This window comes from Trichoplax adhaerens, genomic scaffold, assembly GCF_000150275.1.
Source record: "Trichoplax adhaerens TRIADscaffold_1 genomic scaffold, whole genome shotgun sequence".
Lineage (NCBI taxonomy): Eukaryota > Metazoa > Placozoa > Uniplacotomia > Trichoplacea > Trichoplacidae > Trichoplax > Trichoplax adhaerens.
This window is the reverse complement of record NW_002060943.1, coordinates 3,787,698-3,813,435: the sequence shown is the minus strand read 5'-3', so window position 1 is coordinate 3,813,435 and position 25,738 is coordinate 3,787,698. Positions and strand designations below refer to the sequence as shown.

Below are 25,738 nucleotides of genomic sequence, written 5' to 3'. Positions count from 1 at the left end.
TTAAATTAATTTAGAACAGAAAAACACTAGGCTAGTTGCAATTTGCGTTTCTGAATTAACATTGCTTAATCGGTAGTGATTGTTTTCGATTACAAGGTACAATGACGGTTATCATATTGCTATTTGCTTAGTTTAAAGTAGACTTTGCATATCAAGAGATCAATATAATTTGATTATAGCCTAAAGATGTCGGATAGTGTGTTATTGATGTAAGAATACGGACAGTTAATATTGTTTATTTTTATAAAATTTTTACGCGTATGCTCTATAGCTACTTGCCAGTATAGATAGAAGATATAACAAGGAGTAAATTTTTACAATAAAAAGAGTTCTAGTTTTGGTATCTATGTTTCACTGCTGTTAGAAACAGTTCCTGTGTCGTAATTGCGGTTGCAACCTATATAAATGGATCTAACCTAAATATGTTGTTGCTATACACAGTATAGTTGCGTATTAATAAAGAATTAAAATTTAATTTAGTATAGAGAAGCACTAAAGTCGTTGCAATTTGTGTTTCTAAATTAATACTGCTTGATTGACTGCAATTATTTTATGATTGATATGCACGTCGGTAGTTATAGTCTTGCTATTTCCCTTAATTTGAAACAGATCTCACATGGCAAGAGATAATAATTTTGAGTTATATCTTCATGATCTCATATAGCGTTTATTGCAATTGAGTCATACAACAGTGACATCCACAGAAAGACATGAATATTTATAAGACTGAATTGGTGTACAGTTATATAACGATTGTCAAGAGATGAATCTTCCGCATTGATCACAGTAAATATTCAGTTTACTTCGATGGTGTTCTTTATGTACTTTATGTGCAAAAAGTTCCATCTGTCGTTTTTATATTACCGGTGAAGATTATACAATTTGTAAGGAAAAATATTCAAAATCAGTTCTGGTTAATTAATTATTAACAAAATATCCTAACAGGAAAAGCAAAACTATTTACAAGAATTACTTGGACAGATCGCCTACATGAGACTATGTACCCGCAGTAGAGAAATTGTTCAACAGTTATGGTAACTATTTTAAAATTATTGATGATTAGCTCAATGTGAAAGTTTAAATATTGTGTCGAGAATAAATTGAATTAATGATCTATACTCATTTCATCTTTTTTTCTAATTCATTAATGTAGAAGTGTGACATGATACGGGACAGAAGTAAATATATAATTTATATCATCGTTATCAAAGATGAGAAGCTATAGTTGATTTCGGTAATTATCTTCTTTTTATAAAGTATTTACTGATTGGAACTCACATTTAACTTTAAATTAATGCCCAATTAAAATGGTTATTAATGCTCTTCTTCGATATTTTAATTTGCGTATTAAAACTAATGAGATAATTTTGGCATTTGGTGGTTCAATAAAAAATAGTTCTAGGATAATAGTTTTTTTGAATTTAAAATTCGTCAATAAAGTCCACTGTTGGACATGTAATGAATTCAGGAGGAGATAAACGAAGCATTTCGGAATCGATGAGGTTAAATCCTACTACTTAATTGTGCTTGCAAAAATTCTTCGTCAAGTGCATATACATAGACTAGCCAATCTTTGGCATCAAAGAGTCCGTAAATGAGTTGAAAACTCCTTTGATCGAGCGGTACGTTAATTTTGTTACCTTAAATACAGTAATGGAAAAATATCTCTAAAGTCTATTGCTACTGTACAATATGCTTAGCGTAGAAAATAGAATGAAAATAATATGAACCTAAGGGATGGGAATTAATTTGTATGGAAGAAATTGCTTTTTACTATTGATTCTCATCATCTGGACGATACGAATCGTTAAGACTGTTAATTTGCTCTACTATACAAGCAGCCGTAGAGTTGTTACGTCGGCTTGGAGAAATTGCGGTTCGTTTTCGAAGAGGCTGCAAGCTTGTTTTAAATTGAAATAATTTTTGAAATTTAAGGCGCAAGACGCCATTAGTGGTAATATAAATGATTGGATTACTAGCAGCACTGCCAAAGGGTGCTAAATAAGCTACCTTGAATAATGTTTCATCAAAGTCAGGATCTCTCCGATGGTAGTGTCCATCTTTAATTTCGATAATACAGGCAGTAACAAATGGCAACCAAAAGAGTAAATTCGTACCGACAATAATTGCTGTGGTACGAACTGATTTCATCACATCGCCATAACCATTTGGTCTCAATTGGTTGGCAACTTTATTACAAGCGATACAAAATATGATGGTATAACTTATTATGATGGCCATCATACTAAACAAGATCAAACAGATCGCCGCGATAGCAATAACAAAATTTGCGTCATAATCGTGGATATTAATCCAGCAGATGTAGACAAGAGTATAATAGCCGAAGCCATAATGTTGTAAATGTAGTAGAGGTAGTGTTGCAAAGAGGATGGATAATATCCAAATTCCCGCTATTAAAGCGATCATAGCATGAAATTTAGCAATAGCTGCATAATAATATGGCTTCGTTACAGCAATAACTCGATCAATGCTGATGAGAGTTGTTGTCATTAATGAAGTGGTATTTAAAAACATAAGCAAGAAACCTTGAATTTGGCATAATGTATTACTGAAATGTGATTGACTACTGACAACGGCCAAACCTAAAGGTATTACTAATAGACTACTGAGTAAATCGACGACGGCCAAGTTAAAGATGAACATATTATTGATAGTATGCAATGAGACCGAACGATAGATAGTTATCAGAGAGAATAGATTACCAGTCACTGCAAAAATCATGACGATGCTAAAGAATAGGGTTAAGATCGGAATATTATAATGTAGCGACCAAGTAAATGGAAGTATTGAAGAATTAGCAGCAAGTGATGATGAAGTCGTCGTAAAATGGTTAGTTAAATTATAACCTTCGAACTTCGACATGTTGTAGAAGAAATAAATGGTGATTCAATACGGCTCCAAGAATGATTTATCTAAATGATATCGGGATAATGCCTTTAAAAAATATGTTACATCCGTGCCTAAAATATTAAGGAAATATTTTTTGTTCAACATGATTAAATTGCATCTTAACTTGCTTAAATTATTCTATCAGCGGATCGATGACAACTGCGCATGGAGTATCACAATTAGCAGGCAAACAGTTCTAAATGAATCCTTGATGAGAGTGGATAGCGCTTTATCCTTTCATTTAGAAGAAAAGCATTATTTTAATTTCTTTCAGTTCAATTGACATTCCATAGAAGATTGGGTATAATATTTACATGGTGATGATATAATAATAGCGAGCAATTAATTAGCTACATAACCAGATTATTATGCCAATGATAGATTGACTATGATCATATAGGCAAGAGAATTAAATGTTAACGTAATTTTTCAATTGAACTATTCATCTTCATTTCAATAGTTTCCCCTATAAATAAACCACCATGGCAGGTGTTGATGCAGAAAAACATACGTATAATTACAGACCATTTGTCCAAGAGAAGTGACGATTGGTGAATATTAATTTCTTTATTAATTGATTAAAAATAGTCGAGGAGAATTTAAAATAGGATGATGATTGGCTGTAAATCAGTTTGAAAAGGTTGACAACCTTGATAATTATATTAAGTATGTCTAGATTGAAATAATGACTTCAGTTTCATGCTGCATACCTATAAATCGCGTTATTTATCGTCATGGCATCCTGATGTGGTAACTACAGTAACTAGATACAAGTAGATCACGCAATTTTTTAAAATCCAAGATCTTGCCTTAGATTTAATATTATTCAATTTTGTTGTAATAGATAATATAAATCTTCATCTGGTATTTTTACTTGGGTAAAATGCTCCTATTTATTTTATTAGCGTAACTTACCATAGGTATAATAATTTGATCATAATGAGAATGCTAAATGGGATTGACAAACCAATTTTGGGTATTTTTATCGTTTTTAATCCAGCTTTAAATCTTCATTTGTAATCTCGGTATAGTTTATAAATTGATTAATTTTCATGCAAGCGGCATTTGGTAATGTTTCCGGCAGCAATTTTACTGAAAGCTCGCATTCAGCATAAACGGACAAGACTGGTTTACGTAATTTGGACTGTTCAAGTTATAAATGCTCTAAATGATGATGTTAGTTTTAAGACTACTTTAGTTCCTCACATCTTATCGTAAATTTATGATTATACTGCCGCTATTACTTCCATTTTAGCTGGAGTTACCCTACAAAATTTTAGTATTTTTAATTTTAATGCAGCAATAAAAGAAACCAATCTTTAATAAATTAGATTATTTTGGCTGAAGAATACATCCATTGGACTAGTGTATATATATATAAAGTATTATGTACGAAATTCTGTGTTAATGCAAATATTGTAGCTGTAGGCGAGTCTTATTATACCATATCATTAGTGTTTACGTGATCAATCTATTGAGAAATTTTCATCAACTTGACATTCATACAGGCTACACTGCCTTCGATAGGAATCCTAAACTTGTTGGACAATGCAATTATTGAAATTGGTAATGAATTAAAATTGAATAATAGTTTCAAATATAGAAAGGCATATTCCTATTTTCATAATGCTGTGACATAAAAATAATATTGATGAAAGCTCTTAACAAACTTAGAATTTGCGCTGTATGCACTCTAGCATTGTTTAAGGTAATATTTTAAAAAAGATTTATATAATTGTTAAGATAATATATCCTTTGTACTATGATCAACATAGTAGTCAGAGAAAGAATGCTGTTTTTGCTTAAGCGAATTTAAAATTTCTTGTATATAAACTGTTGATATTGCCTTTAACCTAAGCTGGAATAAAAGATTAACTGAAAGTATATTCTATATAAAAATTAGGCCCTTACAATTAAAATTATCTGTTCCAATAGTCAAAATTCTTTTAATCAAGCAAATATTAAAATATTTTATTCCAACTACTGAAATGGTTATAACCTCCTTAAAGAGCATCAGATTAACTATAATGTCTAGGTGAGAAATGCCAAATTGAAATTAGTTAAGTAAAGGAATTTTTTAGCAAAGCATCGTGATCACTATATGCGTATGTAAATCTTAAAATTGTCATATATAAGTTAGATGATCAATTGAAATTACTACTGAATTAAGATAAAAATAACTCTGAAACGTATAGTCCAATTAATTGGGCAGCTCTTTCTAGGATTTTTAGTGTCTATCCAAGCGATTTATGAGAATTCAACTCAAGTTCTCGGCCGAGCTCCATAGTTAACTGATTTATTGGTATACATATTTCATGAGGAGACGGCGACATGCTTCTGAAGCAATAACTCATTTATTTCACAATCATATGCATTTATATTGTTAATTTAGATATTAAATGCAGTAAAATTTGTATTCTATATGTTACGTAAATTATCGCATATTATTACTAAATTGATATATAGATATTTTACGATTTAGGTAGCTACAGACTATCTAGTATTTAAATGTTTGTGCTCTGTTCGTATGATTAATTACAAGATTAATAAAATTAAATATCGCGCACAGTATATGACTTTGTCTAGATTATTCAATAGTATTCATTACTGCAGTGGTCAATAATTACTTATTTTTGTAGCATAACATCGTTATAACTGGTTACCAATAAGCAGTAAGTATTACAATAATGCTGAAAAGAAGCATATAACCAGTTTTCAAGGGCTACTCTGCTGACAAAGGATGACGTAAAGTATTCTGCTCTTCTAAGTGGCTACTGTCAACTACTATTTTAGTTTCGGCCTAGAGCTTCCTTTCTAGACTGCAGTTACACAGCTAAACTTGACAACATCGAGCTACTATTACTTTATTTCAACTAATTTGAGCAACGCCATGCACTCGTAAAGATTACAGAAATAAACTACTAATGAGCAATATTAGCGATCACCAATCAAAATCGTAAGAGTTTAGTCGACCTGACTTATATAGGTAGAAATCTACCTAGATATAAATACTTAATTTATACTGTATCATTTACGGTGTATTTATACCGTAACACCAGTATAGTGGGCTAATAAGGATAAAAAGAATTCATATACTATACGTTGTGTTGGAGATGAACTAAGTAAGAAAGCCAATGTAATCGTAAATCTTATACTTTTTGTGCATATATACAGGCATCATCTTAGACCCTTGTTACTAATGCAATGAGTCACTATTATCTATTCTAATGTTATTTAGTAGTTATTTATCGGTATTATAATTACATTCTAAATTTTAAGGGCAATTCCAGTGTATTGAGAATTAATGTATTAATTTTATTGACGGATCCAATACAACCCCAATACCACCATTGTTTGGAGTATGCCCTTTATTTTTTAGGCTATGTTACAGTGTTAAATACTGTATTACAGTAGAAATAACTATGTTAGGATAACTCTGTTAGACTATCCTTATTTAGTTAACTTCTAATTTGGATATACTGTATTTTAATATAGCACTGACTTTTTATGACAGTGGCACTTATACACATACTGAAATTAATAGTTATAATAGGGAATGCAAATCATCTGCTTACAGTTCGAATCATTGTGACTGTAATTTACTTATGGTAGACTGTAAATTATCATGGAAATGTTCCGTGATAGGACATATCGTAATCTGACTATTCTGTATTAGTCATTATATGTCTATGTTCGTAAATACTGTTGTCTGCATTAAGGGAGCAGTAGCTAAAATTAATATCTAATTCAGTAAATGATTCTAATGTTAATTGTATTAACTATGACTCATGAACTATTGAGGAATAGTATATAAATGCAGTATATCGTGAAATAAAGAAGAATTCTCCAACTTAGTGTTTAACGTAAAATACGAGGCGTTTAAGTCTTTGTGTAGTCTACTAGTAGAGCAAAAGTGTTTGTGATAGTGCAGATATCGTTCCTTGATACGTGGTTCAAGGAATTGACTTATTGATCGTATATTGCGTTATCTTGTTGCAAAGCTGTTTTGTGACAGGCTATTATTCTATAAATCACTGTACTACTAACCTCTATCAAATCCAATCAAATAGAAATAAATGAAGTGATATTGAGGCTTACTTACATGGACATTTCTACACTTGAGTTAGCTGCAAAGTTTGTTAGATATTTTTGAAGGTAAAAATAGACTAGACTTAAGGTAGGTATATACTGGTAAATGGAAAAAGGATACGAAGATGAGAAAAGTAAAAATTTTACTGTACTTGGTAATCAGAAATTGTAGTATAATGACAATGATATCTTCGAACATTATTGATTTAAGGCGCTTCTAAAATGTAATATCGAATAATAAATCTCGAACGTATAGATTAATCAAGAAAAGATGTGATTAATTGCCAGTCTTAGAAAGTCGGAGAGATACAATTATTATACATATATGTAATTATTTCATTACTTAGTCATAAAAGCAACTTTGCATATCGAATAAAGTGATCTTAATAGGAATAAATATCTGCTTAATATATGAAAACGTTCGAGAATATGAGCGCCTGAAAAATTAATATAAGGCAACAAAACTAAAGAAATAGGGTTTGATTGCTAGTGTTAGAGGTACCATTATGAATTAGTCTTGCAGTTAAATGATATTAAATGATATTTTGTAAGTTAGCCAATATAACTTTAATCTAAATATCTACTTGATAAATTGTAGAATTCTAAAATATAAAATTTTTAAGGCATTGACGTCTAATAATATATTGCAGATTGCATATGACTTTATTGTTTTAGTCACAAGTATTTTGTATTATTGGAATTATTTGGCCATTCCAATTCCATTGAATGATCATGTACTGGTTAATTATTTTTATAGATATGACATCAGTAATAGCATACGCATGTAAACTAGTATTATTAATAATGGACGAAAATTGTATAACAAATAGGACCAAGCACTTGATAGCAATAATGGTACGTAAACTTGCTCACTCTATTTAGGGATTGCGTACGTGTACCATGTTGTAAATCTATAAATCGGATAAGATCAAATTAGAAACGTCTATTCAGATCAATTATTTTGTTACAATTTTTAAAACAGATGTCCATTTTAGATTTAATTTAAAAAGCTAATGCCCTTCAGTAGTTCATGGCTCTCTGCTATTTATAAACATTTTAAAATAATATCAGTTTTTCAGAAATTGAGCTAAAAAAGCGTGATATTTAAATTGGCGAAATGATTTTATTGAATTTTAATTTTTAGTTAATGACCAAAATGATATCTAGGTCAAATACAATCATTTTATGCCATTCTGAAAATGTCTAAAACATTGTATAAATAGACTAGTTCACAAAATAAGATGAATTAAATCAAACGATTTTCATATTGCAGCATTTATTTCTTGGCTGTTGTCTGGATAAGGCTTGGCCATTTTAATACGTCTGCCTTATGTCAACTTTTAAGTTTGCAAAAGTTTCTTAAATATGTTTTGTAGTAAAAGGACTAAAAGTAGAGTCCTTTGTAGTTTTTAGTATGTAATTAGTATTATTTTACTATACAAAATACCTAGAAAGTGATAGTGTCTTTAAGTTTTACCCTGCCAAATCATCATGTCGCCATCTTTTCTTCTTCATTATTTTACAAGGTATTATATAGATTACTATACAAGTAGCCCTATAGAGCAAATGCCTAATCTAAAGAAAGGGCGTTTGATCGTCTATTCAAATTGTAAAGAAATTTGACATAGTAGCAAAACCCTATCCTTAGAGAAAGGGGATTTATAACATGACGATAAAAGTACTGTAATGTAGTCTATACTCGTACAGTTACAGTACAATCTGACGCTAAAACATCAACTGTCAATACTCGCGAATACTAAGCGATATTAATGTCAGAAAAGTAGTCGTAGTAGTCATATAAATTTTTTTGATAAGCGATTACTGTGATCTTCATAAAAAGCGAATTTTTCCGGATTTGTGTCCGATATAGTTTTCGGATTCGGGGACCGGTCGGGTTTGTGTCCGATATAATTTTCCTGTTTTGGAACCGGTCGGGTTTATTTTTAATATTATGTCTGAATTATAATTTTTCTGTTTTAATTTTTGGATTTTTGTTCATGAAAAATATCGTAAGAGTTGATTTTTGAGATTTGGACATTTTGTTATGAATTTGAAACTTTGCAATTTTATGACGTGACTTGAAGTCACATTAGGAGATTTAGTGAGGAAAGTAGAAAATAAGATGGAAATTGGCAGAGGTTGTGTTGATTGTTAGGTAGTTAGAATGTTGTTTTTATGACTAAATCTTGATGTTTAAAGGTTGATTTTTAGCTTTTTATAGTGTATTAATGATAGAAATTATGTTAGAAATGAAGTTTGATGTATTTTTATAGTTAGCTTATTACTTTTATAGTGTTTTGTAAGGGAATCGTAGGGTAAATTGTGTCTGAACTTTGAATGGTTTTTGTTTTCTTAAATGGTGCAAAGTAGTTTTGTAAAACGGATCTTAAGAGCGATTGGTTAGCAAATGTTTAGTTTTAAATACCTCTGACGGCTCTACGAAGCCTATAAATGATAGTGCAATTAGAAAATTTAGAGGGAGAGTAGAAGAAGATTTTATTTGAAGAACTTGTTGAATTTAAAAGGCCTTCGGGGTCGAATTGTCGTAAGTTAAAACGTTCTTCTTTTTGAAAGGTTGTTTGGTCGTTGACAGTTTTTAAGTCTGCCATTTATTTTAATAATACTTAAAGCTAAGTATTTGTGCGGTTGTTCGGTTTATACTTCTCTCCATTTTTGTTTTGAAATAAATTGTTGTTCGGTTATTTCCCCAAATTTTATTTGGTGTCTAAGTATTAGCGTTAAGTCGACCGGAGTGCAGCGAAAGTAGAATCAAAGTTTGTTAAAGTTTCGTAGCTTGATCTCTACACATTTCATTTCATTACAGTTTAATATACGAAAAATGTGACAACATATAATATTTTGAATTAATTAATTTTTATTTCATTCCTGGCTAAATAGGCTAGCTAGTTTTAATCTACCTATTTAATGTAATCAGATGGATTCCCAAAACGCTTTCACGTTTGTAATGTAACTTAGTATTGTGATTGTAGACTGTTAGCCATGTGTAGTATAATGTACGGTAGATATTTATCCTAAGAGATATTTGGTAGCTATAACTATAGACTGTAGTGGTATAGACTCTATGCTAGAGTACAGATGACTATATACAGTAAGCTGTTGAGTTACTAATAAGGTTATAGGTAAAAATAGAACTGTAAATCATATATTAGGATATGGTTAATTCATTGTACTTTGGCTGGTGTGAATGATATCAACGTAAGTACTGTAGTCGTATCCATATTGGATTAATGATGGTCCGCAGTAAAATAGTCTGACTAAGAATAATTTAACTATGTGTAATATAAGGTAAAAGGTTGCCATGCGGATTGTAGCTGCGAATGCTACGAAAAGTACAAAAGCATGCAACTTTAGATTATTCAATTAGTTCGTTCTAGAAGTCTTTAGTAGTAGTATTCGGCTAAAGTAGAGCTGTGTGTAGTTGATCTTTGTATAAGATTCAATAAGGCCCTTATTTTTCTAAAATTTGGAATTTCGTGATTGGTATATATCACAACGAACAAACATACAAATTACGTATATACTGTTATATGCAAATTTATAAAAATTAAGAAACACTTAAGATAGGATAATAACGTTATTTAGTCTTCATCTTATCATTATTAAAATAGAATTAAATTGTCTTAATGCTTGTGTAGTTTGATAGCTTTCTAATTGTTACTCTGTCATAATTCCCCACTTGTGATTTGGTTATGTCAAGTGCTATGGTAATTGTGTAAGGCTTCCACTGACTTAAAAGTCTTCTAAGGGAAAACTAAGTCTTTCCAGACAGTCACACAACTACTCAGGTTTCTTTCAAACCACTAGTGCTTTTTATTCGGCCACCCGATTTCTAGTCTCTACTAGCTTGTCCTAGCCGGAGCGACTACTACTTGTCTACCAAAATGGTTAACAATTGGGTTAATCAATTATTATTGCCTAATCTATAATCTACGGAGCTACACTTCGTAATATACTTATATAGACAGTTGTGTAAGAAAGAGGAAAATTTTAGATTTAAGATAATTTTAACAATATTTAGCCTTTACTTAATTATTGGTTGTGATAAACTTTTGTGGGTTTAATACAGGTGCTACGCGTGATCTAAGGGGCTCTTAAAATATTGTTTAAATATATTAATGCATGCGAAATAAAACAAACTTAATGGGATTACAGTTTCTTAATTGGACTTTTACGTTCGTATGCTATCTGCTATATTTTTTAAACATAAATTCACTTAATAGAAACAGAGATATTTTACATATTCTGATAAGGCTTAGGAAATTACTAGGTGAAGATTGGTGAAGACCGGTATAAAATAAGATAGACAGGCATTATTACGAATTTCATAGTGCAGCGAAATTTAACGCAGTTAATTTGTACAATCTGGTAGGTAATCAAGAAATTTGGGTTAACAGGTATTAATAATATGACTCAATTTGAGACAGTTTTGATATTGTTGAAAGTTCGCTTTTAGTTATTGGCCAAACTGTGTTATACAGTTTTAATAAAGTTATTTATCAAAGCTAACTAAGATTTCTAAAATGTTACGGTACTAAAACAGGTTGGCACATAGTATAAGAAGTAAGCTATATTATCTAAAAATTTACCAGATTTATTTAATTTTCATTTTTATTTGGTTTGTCATATAATTAAAACAAGCTAGTTCTAATTAGCTATTTCATACAATCTAATACTATACACTTCAGAAAATTTCATATACAGGTTACTATAAACGAAATTAGATCAATATACCTGAGATAATTCTAAGGCTGCTATGTTTTTAACTTTCGTTACTTAAACTTTTTTTCCCTTTCTTTTAGACTTAACTACAACACTTAATCCAACTATCCAAGTACAGTAAAGTTCGAAAAATTTTCCATTCATTAAATGATCAAGTAGTAAATATCTTTAGTTAAATTATTATGACAAGTATTAAGAATTCTTATTTTAATAAATTACTGTTCTTTACCTTGAAATAGAAGTAGCTAATTTGTCCAGGGTATTTTAAATCGTCACATTTAATTACGAAATATTCAATTAGTCCTGGACTTTATAAATTTTCCTTTATGATAAATTTGGATATGTATGTTCAATTATTGCGTCGTTTCTTGTTTTCTCTACTGATTTGTGATTTTAATTTCGTCCGATATCATTTAGAATTACGGCTTCATTGGTTATTGTATTGATTATGGTTTATCTATAAATCGATAATTAAATACGGTAGCTAGGAGATAAATAATCTTTATATGTCATCATATAAGTACACGAAGCATCTGCAGAGTTGCTAGTGGATGACAATATGATATAATACAGTATAAACCTTTAGAGTCTTATAAAGTTTTAATCTGAATATTACCAAATTAATATTTGATATTAATTTCTTTAGTACGTTTATGTATTGCACATCCTAAACAATTTCACAATTGATGAAAAATTAGTTATGCATTATTGCAGTAACTAGCTGCGTAACATAAATCGGATATTGTAGTCTAAATTACTGGTATAATTAAATGAATTGCTACTATGATACAATTGATTAGATAGCTGTATCAGCATGTGTTATTTTAGTTTTTCGGAGCTACCGGATAAAAAAAAGAACCAGTTAATTCACGTACTTATATCTATCATAGTTAAGAATACTTACTATGCACTACGTGAGTTCGGCTAATTTAGACTATTGTATTGCTGAGCCGTACTTATAGCTATCACTTACTGTATATTGGAAGATTACTTACTGTAAAGGTATCATTCATAGCATCCTATTTCGCGTTTAATTAATTTTTAATAAAGTTCGATCCACTATCAGTTATTTTGATAGCAACCAGTCCGTCTATTCTAACTAATAGTCTAAAACTAGATGTTAAAATTTGGTTTTAATTAACGGATTAGTTAGTTAATTATAGATCGTCATTATAATGATTATTGTTTTAAAATACGTTACTAGAGGAAGTTGAATGTAAATATTAATCAACAGTCAAATATTTAAATGAGAATGAATTTTGCATTTAATTCTGCCTCTAAGTACCCCAGTTCATATCATTCCTAAAAATCAGAACTGTTCTCTACTGTACTAGAGGAGCTTCTCGTTTATCGCTATAGTTTAATATCATTTTCATGTTGTGTCAATATAGCGTATAAGATAATACAAAATCTACTGATCGACTGCTTTGAAAGTATTCATAATGTGTCGAAGATTTTGCACTAATAGATATCCCATAGTATACCATATACGTTAGTTAATTCAGCGTTTTGTTTAATGCTATACGTTTTATTTTTTTACTCAATAATATTTCACTTGATTGCATGATTTCGCGAAGATATCAATTATTAATTATTTATAATTCTTACAAGTATAAATCGAGGAATCTGTAATAATCCTATGAGGAAATATATATAGAAGTAATTTTAACTTCAAAGTTAAGTTATAGCACAATAGATTACAATAAAACTTTGATATAGCATTTATACGTTTAAGTAGATATTTAAAAAATAGTAACGCTACAAATATTGTAATGTTATAGTATTCTATAGATATGGTCAGTATATCTAAGCCGCTGCAAGCGTTTCATCATCATTAAATCACAAATGAAAATTATTGCAGAACGAACAATTATCTTCTATTAAAATCTTACAGTATAGCGGTTACATCCGTAACATGGAGAATGGGTAGATTCAACATAAATTCTTAGACTAGCTGTCGTATGAGTAGTCAGTAACAATTTTAAAAGTCACGATTGATTAATGAACTTTTTAGAATCGCACAATAGCTATACAGTAAGATCGATATTTAACCTTACCTAAATGGTAAATTATGTACCCACGTTAGCATTTTTGTTATGGTCAAACTCTTCTTTCAAAGTTTAATGTTATAGTTCTAGCGGGCTTTTGATGTTGCTAAGAGCGAATGATACAGTATCTCACAAGATTATTATGAAGCAAATGATAATTCTAGAAAGATTGACAGCAAACTATGCTGACAATGAAGAATTTAAGTAAATGGCGTTGAAATAAAGCAGGCATGTAACTGCTTTTCGCAGGTTCTTTTAGTGCCGATATCTATGACATGCCTGGATCTGTCTATAATTAGCAATGTATATGATTACAGGCTAAATGAATACGTAGCAGATTATCTGTACAATAAATGGAGTCAATTAAATCTTACTTTCATTTTTAATTAAAATTTTCAATTGTTATGCTAGCCGGTTGTATTTTTAAAACAACTTGCTTCTTTAATACCATCAGTCGGATTTAGATCGGTCCAGATTATAATCCATGTTGGTAATGGTATTTCGACATTACAAAATTCTTGCTAGTTTGTGTAATAGCGAACAATGCATTTTACGAGGCATTCTTCTATACATCCTTAGCTTAATATATGTTAATGCCAAATTTCTATCTCTTATTATCACGGTTATGTTATCTCTCTATATGGTAATTTATCCTGTTAATAATGGTGTTTATTTTCGTACAAAAATTTTAATAAATTGTAGGATTCAAATTAAAACTTCGAAATAGAGGGCTGTATTAATAGTAATTGATTGTCGTCTTTAACGAAAATAATAATCTTTTTACAATTGTAAAAAAATTGATCTTATAAATATGATGTATTACAGATCACTTTTTTTATAGCGTGCTGCAATACTTCATTTAAAGACGTTAAATAATGAAAGAAACTGAAAATGTTCCCTGTTTTCATATTTGCTTCGCCCTTATTTTTCCTCAAATTAGAAATATAGCATTATTAGTATGTAGCTTAATATTGAAGAATTCGTATTGCCATTATATTATATGTGTTGAGGGTTGATTCGGCAAATATGTGCTGTAGTTTTTGTTATTTTATTTTCAAAGTTTAAATTGATCCTGAAATTGTTGATCCAAGTGACTCTATCAAACAGTTCGCAGACGATGAAAAGTATTATGTACAGATTTAAGGCCGTCACGGACTACTAGTCCGCCATTCGAAATCTGTGGGTGTTGGGCGTTAACTTTATACGATGCAAACAACATTTCTTATGCTTATTTCCCAAAAGCGTTCTAGTAATAAAGTATCGTAGGTGTCCTTAATAATTGTAATATTAGAGTCGAAATCTTATACTACAAGTGGCTTAGTCAAATTCTTAAGGACCTAACTTTCGGGCAGTTATATTGGGCTTATTTGAGGTTGATATGTTGTATACATTTAATTTATTTTGGCTATTGGCGTCACTTGAAATTGTTTTAATTAAAGCACTAAAATTAATAATTGTCAAGCAAAGTGACTGAAGCAGAACTTAATTATACAATGTTCGGCTAGTGCTAATAAAAATTTCTAAGCCATCGCATGTACGTGGATCTTCTGCTGGTTTCAAAATAATACATGTGTCATTTATTAGAATGAATTTCTCTGAAAATATTATAGTAGTCGTGACATCCGAGGCTGTTTCTGTCTTATTTTTGTAAGTAAGCTATCAGAAGTGATAGTTACTTATGCTTCACGGTTTAGTAATGACCATAAAGTAAATATCAATCTCATAGGTATATTACTCAGAAAAACGCTGAGAATAATCAAGTTTATGAAGTTAGTATAAAAATATAATATTTCTATTAATTAAGGATAGAAAGTGATTCTTTAATCGAATACATAAACTGATGACGATATGTAATGGTGGTTTATTTGTAACACGATTTATATTAATTGTTGCTATTCTGTGGTAAAATTAGGCTTTAAATCTATTTGACGGAAAATTTGATTTGTATTTTACTTTGGCCGGATTGCAATAAAAATTCTCTAGACGATAATCTTGTTTTAAATTCGAATTGATCACTTTCAAATCTACCGTAGTGTGCCAGTCCTTTCGCACCACAATCATACCACACCAATGTATAATTCACTATTAGTAGATTTTTTAAAACGTATTTCAATTTATACCACCGATGCGGCTGGCAACTTTTATGGCATTGTGGAACCATAATATTTCTTCAAATCATAATTACAACAATTTTCATTATTTCTAAAGCCATATTATCACTATATTACAACTTATTCTGCAATGGATTTTTAAGCATGAGTACAGCATTGCTCTAAACGACAACAGTTCGATTTTATGGAATGGACATTTAAAAAGAACAAATTATTTCCCTGCATTAATTGCTGTTGGAAAGTTCTATCGTAGAAATTTATTGTTTTCGTCTTCATTGACTAATACTAGATGTATTTCTAACGATTAGCTCGTTCTAATGTCTATTTAACATTAAAAAAGGGAAATTTATGACTTGACTTAATTATGATGGTATAAATTAATTATAGCTGTGCGACTATTTTTAGATATTTTATTTAAAGCAGTTATAAAAGTTAGTCAAACTGGTACACAATTAGTGCAAGGTTATTTATTTCGTGATTATGTGCAAGCAATTTTTATTACAGGGTGACAGGGATGAAAGGGGAGCAATTTTAAAACTAAGAGTTAAACAGAAACTGTCAATGCAAGCAAATTAATAATTCAAGGTTGAATATTTAGGTTGTTTTATCAATAGCAATCAGATTGCCCGAAGTATAACCCTGATTGCAATGATCCAATGGAGCAACTGTGGCTACGTTTATCCTAAGACTTTTATATCGTAGCCATAATTTTAATTTACTTGTTAGATTTTGATTAGTCAATAGATAAATGATGGGATTACTTGCTGCATTACTACATATTAATAAGATTGAAGTCATTCTAACGCCATGCGGTAATTTCATAGCTGACTTTCGTGCAAGGTCCATTACAAAAATGATTGAAAAGGGCAACCAAGTGATTAATTTAGTTCCAACTATTAATGTTGTCGTTTTAATTGATTTTTTTATATTTCGACGGCCGGTTAAAATCCCAATTCCTTTTTGGTATGTGATGACTAAAATAATGATATTACATATAACGGTTACCGTAATCGCGACAAAAATATAAAAGATTAGTATAAGTGTGATAACATAGTTGTGCTGATACTTGGAAATATTAATCCAACATAAATTAGATGTAGGTAAGTATCGACCAAGCCCTACCAGCGGACAAATGGCCATAATTAATGGTAATAGCCATAAGATGACTACCTGAACTATAAAGCGTTGATATGCTACTACAGAATTATAGTAATAAGGGTGAGTAATAGCAATACAGCGATCAAAACTAATAGCAGTAGTAGTCGACAACGATGCGCCATAGAATAAAACGACTAAAAATGCTTGCAATTGACACAATACAGGGTTTTTGTATATCGGCTTTAAAAGAACGATTATTGCAACGGGTAGAGTTATAAATCCAGTCATAAAATCAACGATGGCCAAATTAGCAATAAGATATGTATTGACACTATGTAATGATCGACAGCGATGAATAACCATCAAGTTAAATGAATTACCAACAACGGCTACGAAGCTGATTAAGCCTAGTGTGACTACTGGAATACTGCTGTTGCTAATCGAAGTGGAGTTGACTCTTGTGCGATTAAGATAGATATCCATTGAGAATTAAAATAAATCAAAATACGTTTCCGCTTTATCAATCTTGAACCAAGTAAAGCAACTTTTTCTTTTAATCCGATGGCGCTAGTGCTTTGAATTTATTCGTTACCTTCTTGGCGGTTCATGATTAAAATGAGAAGAAATTGCATGCAAAATTAATACAAGGCTAGATATGAATAAAAATTTCAATAGTTTGCTTATTATAAACGGATTTAAAGACGCTTGATAATGATAGGAGAAAAATTTTGACGAGTTCCTTAACTTCTTCTTGTACAACGCCTATCAGTAATAAAACAAAATTATAATTCTTTTGATCTAAATTTATGGTACTATTTATAAAAACTTTTCCTTTTGATTATAATTATAATCTGGATCTAACGTAAACATTGATTATTGACAGTGGGAACGACTATTCAGGTGATGCCTTTCAGTATTTATTAAGCTAGGAATATTCTTAAGGTATTTACTCCTTCTCAGCTTTTAATATAGAGAATATCCTGCCGCTATTTAAATATTTAAGATAATCATAACTTGTCATTTAAATGTAATGAAAATTATTGGAACGGCTCAAGCTATTGTATTTCAATTATTTAACATGATCAAATACTTTTTATATTCCCTTATTAATTTTCTTACTTAAGAAGTTAATTACTTTACAATCGGCTTAGGGATAGTAGTCGGAGCTCATTCATAATCAATTAATGCTTTAATGTTAATATGATGAAATATCGTGGTAAATTCTAGAAATTAGGGCTATGAAATTTTCTCAGTATAATTTAGACTAGTTCTTGATTATATCTAGTGTATTCTTTCAACTGATGATTTGTATGAAATAATTTTAATTCACGCTAATTAGCTATAATATCCATTTGAACATCATAGACATGCAACCAGAGGGAAGTCATAAGTCATTTGCCATTTTTAACGGTGTGAAAAGGTTTAATATTTTGAAAATGAGATAAAATTATTCAAATTGTTCTAAGAAATGTCTAACTTATATACAGGACAGAAGGTACAGAAAAGATTCATGATACTAAATCAATTTTTCATTTCAATATCTTTATTGCATAATGGGGTGATAAAAATTAGCAGTGCATTAGCAAAATTAAAGTAACCTATAAAATAGAGAACGATAAAGTTAATCAAGACCTTGATAAACGAAGTTTTGATTAATATAAACAAATTCACAGTGCATTTTTTTAATGTAAAGACTATCACATTTAAAATTGATTTTTTACACACGTTATTAAATTATTATGTATAAATTTTCATTTCAACAACATCAGTATTGCAGGATATTAATTATCGCTATTAATGCTTTTAATGATAAGAATGATATTAAAATTGATGACTTTAGTAGCTTTACCGGTTATTAGTGCAAACTAATATACCATCTGTAGGTAGTTATGCATTCGTTCTCTTGAGCACTATTCTCATAATTTCCAGCTTAAATAGGATATTAAATATTGAAAGCTGTTTTAGATTATTTCCAATTCAAGTATGAATAAAGTGTAGAGGTAAGGTTTAATGTTAGTTGATATAGTTAAAAGAATACATATTCGATATCTCTTCATAGTTCAAAGACTACATATATAGAGTTTACTGTCTGTTAAAACTGATTTTCAAACATAGTCTTTTGATGAAGGAGGGTACTTAGAAAGGTATTCAATTCTCTACAATTGCATTTGATTATCAGCTAGAGAAGCGGATTATATGCCCACCATTTCATTCTGACTTACTATTTTAATCTAACAACAAATTGTAATCAAATACTTCAACCATTTCCGATGCTTTTACCCTTTCATAGCAAAATGAAACACCTTGATAATCATCTATTTATTAATAACTTCGGTTCATTTATTTTTTTCTTTAATTTGTTCTTGCTTGAAGATTGTTAACTAGTATAGTATTATTAATTGGTATAGGCATTTTATAACCTAAGTAGTAGGAGTAGCTATAAGAAGAGAAATATATAATACAATTATACGCGAAAATACTGAATGTTGAAAGGTAGTTATTAAAGATCAATATTTTTACCACTCTTAAATGTAAATGTTATTATTTGCAGTTTTAAATATGACAATTCTATAATTTGATGTTCTCTTTACAATAAGAAGCATTTGATGTCAGCGTAGCAGAACAATTATTTTTAAATTAAAAACACTTAGTGGACTTTTTCAATTTATATTTGTTAAAACTGCATTAAAGCAATGATTTTATAGACGAATATTTGTTAATCGAATTTAACAGTGAATATTAACAGTCGACAATTTTAATTATAACAATTTTGCCATTTCGAAAGATTTGAAAGCGACATCTAAAATTACTTGATCAACTCTTTTGATTACGATTTTTGCAATTTATGAATGTATTCTACTGTATGTCACGGTACGCCGTTACTAATTAAGTAACTGTAAATTAATGAATGCTTATGAATAGATAAGATAAGGTTATGTGCTATGTCTTAATGCGCTTGTAGCTGATAATAGGATGGTAGAAATGAGATAAAAATAGAAGTTGTTAGCAGTTAATTTACTGTAGGTTTATAAGGTATGTTAATCTCTAAAAATTGAGCTGTATATGGATGAAGGTTAAGCGTCTTAACACCTGATAGCTTGTAGCTATCTAAGTCTGAGAATATCGACATGTATATTTAGTAATGGTATTATACTAATTAATGTAACTTGTAAAGCATGAATTCTCACTCGTTAATATTGGAATTCACTGTAGAAACCTATTTAAGCGCGTGTGTTTGTAGAATAAAAAAAGTAATTGCTCAAGAAACGGCAAGACTCATATTGTGAAGAATAGTGTAATAATTAGTCAGTTGTCTGTGGAGATCAGCCGAGAAATCGAGTTCTCAAATACTTCTCTCATAGAAACTGAAAGTACTGGGAGAAATAGCCTAAGTTTTAAGTAACTACACTAGAGTTCTTTACTTTCCTTTGCCACAAGTGAGGGTTGTGACACTGTATTAGCGGCATATAACCCAACATTAATTTTCTGTCGTCTGAATAATATATGAATCATACTATAACTAATACTTTTGGTATAGATTTGCACTCTCTATTTTATAGTAATAAAAGATATAAAACTGTATAAATTAATAGAATTAATAATTTTTATGTGTCTATTCGTTTGGTTATGACGATCTTATAATAATGCGTACATATTAAAAATATTTTCCATAATAAGAATTATCAGGTACGAGCTAGATAAAAGTTTTACTTGTCGAAAATCTAGCAGTGTTATTTGAAGTAATACGAAAAATTCTGTACCAACTCTTAATCACGTGCTGTTACTTATTATAAGAAGTTTTCACCACATCTGTAATTAAATAATGATTCTCAGAGATTAATGTTTTAAATTACAAGTAAAGCTTTGTCATCGAACGAAATCAATTGCTGGTATAGCAAATCATCGATTATTGATTTAGGTATAAGTCTATATAATGAATTTAAGTATATTTTAATATTAAAATAAATATTAGCTACGACCCTACTGATACACCTCATACTATGTCGAAATGTTTACATCGAGTACGAAACTTTTATTTTGTGCTGTCTAATATTTCATCTTCTAGCATTTTTAAAGATAAATTTAGATCGTTAGTATTTTCAACTTCTAGAGCTATAGTATCTTGTATAGGATTATCGTGACCGTTTTGAATTTTATTGTCTGATTTATCGTTATGTTTGATATCTTTTACATCACATTTAGGATCATAGATATGGTTATTTTCGGCAATGAGTACGTCAGCTTCCGCAATAGTATTTTCTAGTATTTCATTAGAAGTAAATCTATTTTTTTGGTCAACTTGGCTATTATCCTCTTCCTTTTCATGTATATCTAGTATTTCGTTAGTAGTAGATTTACATTTTCGATTTTCTTGGTTTTTGTCTTCTTCCTTGTCTTGTATATCTAGTGTTTCATTAGAAGCAGATCTACTTGATCGTTTAACTCGATTATTGTTTTCTTCCTTTTCCTGCATTTCTAGTTTTTCATTAGGAGTAGATCTACTTTGTCGGTTAACTTGGCTATTACTTTCTTCCTTATCCTGAATTTTCTCTACAATGACAGGATCAGTAGTTTCTTTTTTAGCTGGTAGTTTTACATCACTAGCAACATGAGGAAGAGCACTATTTGAATTATTTCCTTGTTCACGATTGGCATCTTCACTCTGTCGAATATCTTGTGCTGGGTAAGCCTGTGGATATTTCCAATCGTTATCGTTTTCCGTTGAAACTTGGAGACTAACCGGACTGACTACCATTATACGGTCTATTTTTTGCTCATTTGGAATGTTAGATTCACTATGTTTACCATTTGATGGCAGAATATGTTTACTATCTTCGACTTGATCTGTCATTGCTGTTGTTGTATTGATATTTACCGAGGGAATTACATTTTCCTGATTTAGAATTTTCTTTTGATTGTCGCTTTCTTGTCGTTGATATAGATGCATTATAGAATTTTGAATTCTTTTAGCATCAGAATCGGGCATACTATCACTTGATGATGTAGAATTTCGCATATCTGGATACTGTATATGATTTCTTAGCGAGTTCTTAATCATCATAGGCATTGGTGTGGTAGCTTGTGATATTGTTGAGACATATGTTATACTTCGGGGAAGATTAGAGGAGCTAACACTGAGGCAAACAAAGTTATCACTATTAGTTATTAAGCTGGAATGTTCATCTTGTTGGGCTTGATGATTGGTATTTTTCCATGCAGAAGTTTGAAATGCAGTTTCTTTTTGTCGCCTTGCTGAATTAGAAAGTGTAGTATCGCGTACTCGATTTCTTTCTGCCGATTGCTGTAAATTGAGCTCATGTTGCTGTTTTTTACATAAATATGCAACAATACCAATGGCAATTATTCCCATAGGAGTAGCTATGGCAGGAACAATAATTGGTATTAAAGTCGATCTAGTAGTAGCAGGTACTTTCGTTGTTGTTGATGATGTCGATGATGTCGACGATGTAGTTACATTCACATCTATCAAATATTTTAATCGAATTCGCTTAAAAGATTATTTAAGGTATCTGTAAATTTTCAAAATAAGCGAAGGAAATGGTAGAATAATATGGCATCATTTATGAAATAGTTTATGATTTTAAATACTGTTGCAGATATTAAATAAATACTAAAAATTATTAAAAATTGTTTCTAAAGTGTAATTATTGTTATAGCATTATCAATTTAATGGCAAGGTTTATCCTATGGTTTTTTTATTCCACTAGTTTGAATTATAGGTATAGAATTCTTTTCAGATATAGGTATGTTGTTTGTAAGGTGCAAATCATACTACAGCCGCTTAAGCCGATCTTTTGTTAGTCTACAATTAAAAGTGTTATTAATATTATTATCATCAATATTAAGTAGCTATGTTGTTAAATTACGGTAATTTGCATTTTTCCTCTTTTAGTATGTTACCATATTAATACTTGAATGGTATAGAAAAGATTTAGCAAAATTTACTACTAACCAATTGTAAAAATTGCTATAGAAAAAGTAGGTCTAAAACTCTTTTATATACAATACTTCTTTATTACCCATGAAAACTTGAACATCTAAATACTTTGACTTAGCATTAATATACTACAAGCAATGAATTCCACTATATTAATATTCTAAAGCTTTTCTTTTAGATACCGTTATTGACTGAAACTGCTTAATATTGAAAGAACACTGCAGGATATTAACTAACAAAAATATAGTGCTATTGCTTTTATAATGTTTTTGCTTCAGAATACGTGGGCCTGTTTGGAATTCCTTTAAGATTGAATGATAGTGAACTGTAACATTAATTTATTATAATAAGAGCTACATCAGTTAATTTTCAATGTTATTAGCTAATTGGAATGATTTAATTCTGAAATGACCTTAGATAATGTTACCATTGACAGTAATTTATGCTAGAATAGTAACGGTGGCAATTACCATAATTAAATAATAAGCCAGATCTATGTATAGGCAATAAGAATATATATATCTTATTGACATTATTGCTCTCCTGCGATACTGCAACTAAAATTTTTTGCTGCGTTAGCAAATCTACAGTAGTAATAGGCATGGTAAAGGTTGCATAGTTGCATAATCTAGTGCCTGATTTATGTAAAGACTAAATTGTAGGCTGAAATACTGAAAATACTATGTAGATTACTAGCATGAGGAAACAAAATTCCAAGCATGCTGTTAAACTTGATTGTTTGTGTGAAAAATGCGGCATCGATATTTTACAGAGAGTTCATTAACTTACAATTAGTGTGAGTGGTATCTCTTTTAATTCTCCTTAACTGGCGGAAATTTGCTATAAAATAGAGTAAAATATCTTGTCATGATTAGCCTCGCTAGCTTACTCTGAATAATGATTTTTATTCGTAATGGAATACCTACGATCAACCCAACAAATTCAAATAAAAAGAAAATGGTATAAATTATTAACAGTTTGCTAACTACTTTTCATTCCTGATAGTTACCTCCTATCGCACGGATTTGGGTAATTTTAAAATTTACTAGCTGACCAAGTTGAATATTTATCAAATGCGGCGGATATGCACATTTTCCATTAATGGTTATGCCATGGCCCATGATTTCTTTAACCAAGGATATTACTTCACCTCTACAAAATATTGGCCCGACGATATACCTATGGTAGAGTCAATTTGTTCATGTTAATCAAATTTAAGGCTAGTGATTTTGTGCCTCTTAATTTATCATCTCAGCAATCAGACATTTCCTATAAAATAATTAAATTTTATAGGATAATTACACAGCCTTAATTAAGTAAATTAGCAGCAGGAAATCGTAGGTTTGCTTAAAAAATAGTAATTTTGGAACGTTGCATTTGGATATTATGAAATTAATGCTATTTTGGTTAGCAATAAATTTGTTGTAATATTGCTTTAAATGATAAAGTGTGGGTCTATAAGAATGAGTAAAAATTATTTGTAAACAGCTACTCGTGTCTTCTACCCGAGCTCTCGCCTGGAAATAAATACCATTAGACTTTTAAGGTAAAGTAGAACAAAAAATGCCACAGAACCTCTATTCCGGTGATCACTTTTGTTTTACTATAGCTAGAATAAAATCATAAATTCATGAGATACATCTGATAGCTTATCTTATATTTCATTTATGATACATTAGTGGTGTTTACATCTTATACTGATTTCACTCATATTTCACTATCATTTTTCTGTATCGAATGTACCACTTAATAAATTTCGAATTGCTATATTCAATTATTAAAAATATCGAAATTTTTACAAATTAAAAGAAGGTGTAGGAGATTTTAGATCTTATCTGCCCATGTTGGTCAACAATAGTATTACATGGGTTGATAAAAATTATTTTCAGGCATATAGTCAATTACACATACGCGTTACCATGTTGTAAGAAATGGAAAACTTTGATAGATTAAGAGAAGTATCAGAAGACTAGCGTATTTTTTAAATGTCATTGATACCAATTATTAACACATATGCTATATGGTCTATGATCTAAAAAATTAATTAGCCTCACCCCTCAATTTTATGAAAATTAGATTAGATTAGATTAGATTTCATAGTAAAGCTCCTTTCATTTTTCAATTAAGTGAATTGCCACTTATACATCATTATAAGTCATTAAACTATTAATTTCTAGACGCGATAAGGTCATTGTCTTTAATATACCATGTATTTATGCCCCTAGCCAAGATAGTAATCTTCTGTCTGTGTTTGTTAGTCTATGTATGTCCGATATTTATATCGGCACAGTTCACAAAAGTGAATTAAAAGGTGAACTAACTAAAATATTCGGTTGGTCAAATTATTTCCTTTGCCATATCGAATATTGATATCTAAGATTACATCTAGAAAAGTAAAATGATGACTGAAGCAGGATTGAATTAAATTTAGACTGTTGTTAAGCACTACTGCCAGATAAATATTTTTTCTTCAAATTTAAGTGGTAGGGATGATACTACCATGTGAAAGAACTCAATATATTTATTTCATCGTAATTAGTGCAAACTCCCGTCGCTTTGCTGACGGTTATTATGGTGTTGCCTTGCCATTAGGATAGTTTAAAGAGTACAGTAGTAGCTAGTACGGAGAATATCCATATTTGTAGTAGTGCTAGGTAAGGTAAGTAATGCCTTAACGTGGATGTTGTTTGTGATAGTCATTACATAATTGATATTGATTGTTATTGTGTGATAGATAGCAGTAAGATGATTCAAGTTCTAGTTGATGACAGTTGAATTAGACA

General features: G+C 30.1%; 2 protein-coding genes across 2 annotated transcripts; both read right to left on the bottom strand.

The window, feature by feature from the left end:
- Window positions 1-1,773: 1,773 nt before the first annotated feature.
- TRIADDRAFT_51667 (uncharacterized protein) lies at window positions 1,774-2,883 on the bottom strand (the record flags this gene model as incomplete). Its single annotated transcript, XM_002107757.1, has 1 exon — window positions 1,774-2,883. One exon carries the CDS (start codon window positions 2,881-2,883, stop codon window positions 1,774-1,776), a length of 1,110 nt encoding a protein of 369 aa, XP_002107793.1.
- Window positions 2,884-21,029: 18,146 nt separating this feature from the next.
- TRIADDRAFT_51666 (uncharacterized protein) lies at window positions 21,030-24,076 on the bottom strand (the record flags this gene model as incomplete). Its single annotated transcript, XM_002107756.1, has 3 exons — window positions 21,030-22,480; window positions 23,745-23,795; window positions 23,965-24,076. 3 exons carry the CDS (start codon window positions 24,074-24,076, stop codon window positions 21,030-21,032), a joined length of 1,614 nt encoding a protein of 537 aa, XP_002107792.1.
- Between the last annotated feature and the right edge of the window lie 1,662 nt (window positions 24,077-25,738).